A 6,432-nucleotide genomic window follows, 5' to 3' on the forward strand; every position below is an offset into this window, starting at 1 on the left:
CCAGATTTAAGTGTCACAAAAATATCAATATAACTAAAAAAAAAAACACTAATTAGTTAGTGATAGAAAACATCAAGGCACCTGCGATACTGTTAATGACTTGTGTTCTATCAAAAGAATGTTGAACGTCATTAATGTGTGTTCCATTAACCAGAATACCCAACGTCATTAATCCATGTTCCATTAACAAGAACGTCGAGAGTGGCATCGCGGAGAGACAGGTGATGCTTGAACTGCATCGAAGAGGCAAAGTCAAGCCCATCCACAGTTCAGAGCTCAAGAAAGGGCTGGAGGTGGAAGTGCGGCAGGGTGAACACACTCTCATCAGACCAGAATCTATTTTGAGGATGGCCATTGCGGACGACTTTTCAGCAACCGGTGACTCAATTGCTCATTCTTCAGGTGTTATTTTCTCAATTTGTATTGATATTTATTTTTAATACATTCATCTTCCAAAGCTTCCCTGACATAAGTAACTTTCCGTTTACCTTCCATCTGATTTTTGCCAACATATACTTGGGCAATGGGCATTGTGTTAACATTATGTCTGCAGCTGATGGTATATTGTATAAGTTTATATATATTGTACACCTGCGACATTTCTACATTACATACCTAACTACAAGTTCGAACTGCTGAATGTGAGACTTCTGAAAATGAAGCAGCTGCCACACAACACTCTAACTCATTTGTCTGGTAACTGTGTGAGGAGGGGAGGGTGGGGGATGGTACTGGAGGGGGAGGTAAAGAGGTTGGGGCATATCCAAGCGCCTAACGCTTTAATGTTGTTAGTTATAGAGACTGCATAGAAATTTCTTTTGCCTGTCCTGTTTATTCTCCATGAACTTTGAAAATTAGGCATATGAATACACATCAGGCGACACTCATGACAGTAATCAATATGGACTTTTTCACATTATCCACACCTATTATTCGATATCCATAAAGAGAAAAGCTTGAGTTGACGATCAGACTTTGATATATAAAAGATTCCGCTGGGTAATAACCCTACAATCTCACCTCAGCCACTGGAAAATGCCAAACTTTACCTAACATCAATCGGTTCTTATATATCAGGTGTCTGTGATTTTTACGTGGCTCGAGATAAATTCCTTTTCTGGATGGCCGGGATGGGTGGTCAGAAGGGCAGTCCTCTGGTGCCTGCCATGAGCCGCAGGTGAGTCGCTTCCCCACACTACCACACCTACAACAGTAATAATAGGGCCAAGAAATTAACGATAAACAGAGGTAAGAACTTGAATTCTGTGTGTTTGTCTGTCCCACCCAACATTTCCACTTGTCAGGAATTGATTACCTACATATTACCAACAGTTAACGTCTTGCATTGAGGGCGTATGATAAATGTAATCTTCCTTCTTTTATCATAAGATATTCTTAAGCTTTGGAAGTGCTTTAAACTAGATTAGTTACATATGGCATTCACTAACCCGTTCAATCCGAGGAATCTGTCTTATGGTAAATAGGAAGTCTGGTGAGAACAAGAACAGAATATACATCATGTCTCTGGACTGAAGGGGTTATTCACACATTCACTTGTTGAGCATCGTTAGTCTTCAGTTTGCCATCACACACCAGCAGTCATAAAGAGAAATAATAATCAACTTTACTGTCACACCAGCTGTCAAGAAACACGACAGTCATTAGTGTTGACCAATCAAAAGCAAAAAAGTGAAACAACTGGGGTAAACCGTCAATTACTATGGCCCTTTTGTCGATGGTTCTAACAGCTTTGGTTAAACCGTGTTATGTAAATATATACTGTTTGTATATAATTTTAGCAGGCTTGGTTATGAGTAACATCTGATCAGGTAAAGGATAATGTCTATCTTCCCTGAAATTTTCATCATCAGATATGCTAACCATTTGTTTTACCAATACCAACTGCATTTTCATTCCTAACATATTTAAAGGTGTTCTAAAAATTCAGGAATAGTCCAAATGACTTGCAAATTTTATTATTTGACTCTGATAGTATATTACACAGCACTCGCTAAAATGCCCACAGATATATAGCATGGTGACGACTTAGTATGACAGGCGGCGAGAAACTGATAACTAAACCAATGCAGGAATGCCAATCACAGATCTACTAATTCACTGCATCAATGACTGATTAATTTTGCTCCACAGGGTTCTAAGAGTGAAGGAGGCGGGGTTGTACCTGCAGTGGATCAGGTTTCAGACCCCAAATTTCACAAAATGCTTAACACTCCCCAACAAAGTCGCCGCCATGTCATCTCTCGGCATTTCCAACATTTGGGTAAAGTAAAAAACATTCATCACCTTCCCATTAGTAAGGGTGTATAATCAGGGTTTGGCATCCATTTTTAATTTGACAGTCTGTGTGTGTGTGTGTGTGTGTGTGTGTGTTTGTGTGTGTGTTTCACAGAATATTCATATCTATCTTTCTCTGTTCAAAGGGAATGCTGGTGTTGTTAGTAGGGGGTTGGAGCGTCAGCGTCGCGGTCTTCGTACTGGAAACTCTCTACTTTCATCACCTCAAGTAACGTCATAAGAACTACACCCTTTTGACTCCAACTTGGCCTGATATTGCCATCTCTCCATCTTGACTGCTGAAGTGTAGCAAAAAATTTACGCTAGAATGTAATGCTAATTACTAAAAATAAAATGGGAAAGAGGATATAGGACCAAGGTATTGTCCCGCTCTGTCACTGAGGTATGTAAAACAAACTGCAAAAGAGCAAAAATCTGGGCCAAGTTAAAGTGAGGAAATAATGACAATTGTCGTTATCGTTCAAGGACGCACTTAGTTTTCTACTGATAGAGCACTGACACAAACCTATGCATATTAAAACAATACAAATGTGGCCAACAAAATTCCAGATCCACAGTATTTTCATTTGCAGAGTAAATAAATGCTAAATTATGACTTTAAGGTGTCCTTTACCGTAGTTAACTCCCATTTCCTGATATTTTATTCTGAGTGGTTGTTTCCGTCAGGAACTTTTTTTCTATTTCCTTCCGATACGTGTGTTCTTACCTAATTGTTCTTACCTAATTGTATCTTTATAAGAAAGAGTCAAGCTCGTGCTGTCCCGTGTCTTAAACCACATTTATCGTACATATCCTTAAATTTGTGAATTGTTTTGGCACACACTATTTCATTCGGTAGTGCATTCCACTGATCAGTTGCTCTGTTTGGGAAACTGAATTTCCTTACGTCTTTATCACCTCTCTTCTTATCCAGTTTTTTGCAGTGTCGTCTTGCTGATGCTTCCCCATATGTTAAGTAATCATTTATGTCTATTTTCTCCTTCCCTGATATGCATTTATTTAGCATTATCATGTCACCTCTTTTCCTTCTCTCCTCTAGTGTTGGTAGATTCAGTTTATTTAGTCTTTCTTCGTAGCTTAGATCCCTTAAGCTTGGTATCCATCTTGTAGCGGCCCTTTGAACTTTTTCAATCTTGTCTATGTGTTTTTTGAGATGAGGACTCCAGACTACTGATGCATACTCCAGGCTTGGTCTGATGAATGATGTTATCCTTCTTAGCATGTCTTCATTTATATGTGTGAATGCTATTCTCATATTTGCAAGCAATGTATACATGTTCCGTACCTTCTCACTGATGTGGTCAGCCGGAGATAGTCTATTATTGATAATCACACCTAGGTCCTTCTCTCTTTCTGATGTGTGTAGGGTTTTATTTCCTAACGTATAATCCTAATCAGGTCTTTTTCCACTTTTACCAAACTTGATTCCATGACACTTGTCCACATTGAATTCCATTTGCCATGTACTACTCCATTCATGAAGTTTATTTCTTCTTGTGGCTCTTTACAAGAGTCTGTGTTAGTGATTCTCCTTTGTATTTTTGCATCATCTGCAAACATATTTAGATAGCTTTCATTTCCAGTGTTACTGTCTATACTCCACTAGTCACTTCTTTCCATCATGAGTAACTTCCCCTTACTACTGTTCTCATTTCTCTTTTTATGAGAAAATCTTGCATCCAACAAAACAGTTTGCCTCGAATTCCTCCTTGATGGTACAGTTTCCATAAAAGTCTTTGGTGTGGTACTGTGTCAAATGCTTTCTTGAAATCTAAATAGCTACTGTCCACCCATCCTTCTCTTTCCTGTATTGTGTCTGTTACTCTGTCATAGTAGCTCAACAGATTAGCAACACATGATTTTCCTTTTCTGAAACCAAACTGTCTTTCTGTTATCATATTGTGTTCTTCTCGATGATTTACCCAAGCTTTTCTTATAAGCTTTTCTAATACCTTGCTTACAACACTGGTCAGTGATACTGGTCGGTAGTTGAGTGGATTTTGTCTATTCCCTTTCTTGAATAAGGGGACAATGTTTGCTTTCTTCCAAATATCAGGTAGTTTACCTTGACTCAAGGATTTCTTGAAAATTAAAAATAATGGCTTACTTAACTCCTTTGCACATTCTCGTAGCACCCAACATGAAATTTCATCAGGACCATTTGCTTTTCCTTTGTCTAATTTACTTATCTCCTCCTGTATTACTTTTTCTGATATTTGCATATCTGGTAGTATGTGTGTGCATGCATGTTCCACATAGTCCCTCTCAAAATTTTTTACTTCTGTAAAAATTGATTGGAAATTCATAGTTAGTGCTTCACAAATATCTTTCTCTTGTGTGTAGGTGATTCCCTCGTCCGTAATGGATTGTATTTTATCTTTTCTTTGATTTTGCTTCTGATGTAGCCGTAATATAGCTTCGGTTGATCACTACTCTTATTTATGATATCCTCCTCAAACTGTTTTTGGGCTTCCCTCCTTATTCTTCTATAATCGTTTCTTGCCTATTTGTAATTATTATATGCCCTTTCACTATTGTATCTTCTGTATCTATTCTATAACAAGTCTCTTCTTTCTTTTGATTTTTACATTCTGTATTGAACCATTTCTTTATTTTCTTTCTGCTTCTTTGTGCTGTGGGATGTACTGCTGGACTCCTATTTCATAAAATTCACAGAATTTTTTTATATACAGCATTTAAATCTTGTCCTCTAAGCTCATTTTCCCAATCAATTTCTAAGAAGTACTTCTTTAGGTCATGATAATTTCCCTTTTTATAGTTTAGGCTCTTTTTGTAACTTTCATTGCTGTTAACTATGCCATATCCTATCCTGAATTTGCAATTTAGTATTGCATGGTCGCTCTTGCCGAGTGGAGGGTGATATATTAAACTGTCAATATCATTTTCTTGCCTAGTAAATATGAGATCTAGCATTGAAGGTATATCGTTTCCTCTTTTTCTGGTGGTTTTCCTCACATGTTGCGTTAGGAAAAACTATTGCACGAGATCCAGGAGGTTTTGGTCCCAACAGCTTTCTTGGCTTATTATATGTAGAGTATTCCAATTTATATTTGTATTAAAATCTCCAGTTAGTATAATTCTTTCCGATTTCTCTTCCATTTTATGTAGTAATGCTCTTAAACTGTGTGTGTGTGTGTGTGTGTGTGTGTGTGTGTGTGTGTGTTCAACGTCTCTTATCATTAATGGCCATTAATAGCTATCACAACATTCTAACAAACGTCAGTTATATGAGTGACTTTTATATACAAGCAGTAGCGTTAATTACGCATAATATTTCACTTAACGTGCTCAGATACTCTATTATAAAAGGATCTCTTAGTTTATATCTACAGGAAAAGGAACTACACTAACCTATAATATATGATTTGCCTCATAAGTGGACTGGAACTGATCTTGATGAAGTATAATGGGTTTAACTAGAATTAAGTTGACAGAAAGGGGCATGAATTTCTGTGACTGGGTGTATTATTGGACAAAGCCGTTCATTTTATCACCATGATCACTGAGTAGAGGTGATAATGGATTTTTTTTTCTTCTAGTTCTTTCCATTTCACTTGAAGGAAATAGTTAAAACAACTATAATTCAAAAACAGAAAATAGTCATAAGGATAATTGTTGAGATGGGTATAATAATCCTTTATTTTGTCCATAAACTCCTTATTATATACATAATGTACAGTACGTGATAAAAGCTGTGATTGGGTAAACTGGTTAGCATTAATTATACGGGCATGTTTAGCATGGTTATTGTCAGGATGCAACATTTAATAACCGATTTGGATTTCTTCATGTTCAGTATTAAGTACCGTTGATATAGTAATTTTATCCAGTAGTTGGAGAGAGAGAGAGAGAGAGAGAGAGAGAGAGAGAGAGAGAGAGAGAGAGAGAGAGAGAGAGAGAGAGAGATTCGAGGCAAAACACGACCAGAGTGGACAAAACTTCCCCAGCCAGCACCACTAGCATGTCCAGTCGGTGAAAAGTGCCAGAATTTTTGTATGCCTATTTTTTTCAATATTAATAACTATATGCCTTACATATACGGTAGGTGCAGCATTTGACATTCACCTCACATTTGGTGTGTATACATTGCCGTAC

General features: G+C 37.4%; 1 protein-coding gene across 1 annotated transcript in view; it reads left to right on the plus strand.

Annotated features, from left to right (window-relative positions):
* Positions 1 to 5,687, plus strand: part of LOC145399696 (uncharacterized) — a 69,130-nt gene extending 63,443 nt beyond the window's left edge. Inside the window, exons 16-19 of the mRNA XM_080272243.1 lie at positions 192 to 378; positions 1,078 to 1,177; positions 2,152 to 2,281; positions 5,670 to 5,687. Of these exons, the coding sequence (XP_080128369.1) occupies positions 192 to 378; positions 1,078 to 1,177; positions 2,152 to 2,281; positions 5,670 to 5,687 (435 nt within the window). The remainder of the gene's footprint in view (positions 1 to 191; positions 379 to 1,077; positions 1,178 to 2,151; positions 2,282 to 5,669) is intronic.
* The last annotated feature ends 745 nt before the right edge of the window (positions 5,688 to 6,432 follow it).

This window comes from Coenobita brevimanus, chromosome 50 (assembly GCF_032717465.1).
Source record: "Coenobita brevimanus isolate Jiangsu-jjx chromosome 50, ASM3271746v2, whole genome shotgun sequence".
Lineage (NCBI taxonomy): Eukaryota > Metazoa > Arthropoda > Malacostraca > Decapoda > Coenobitidae > Coenobita > Coenobita brevimanus.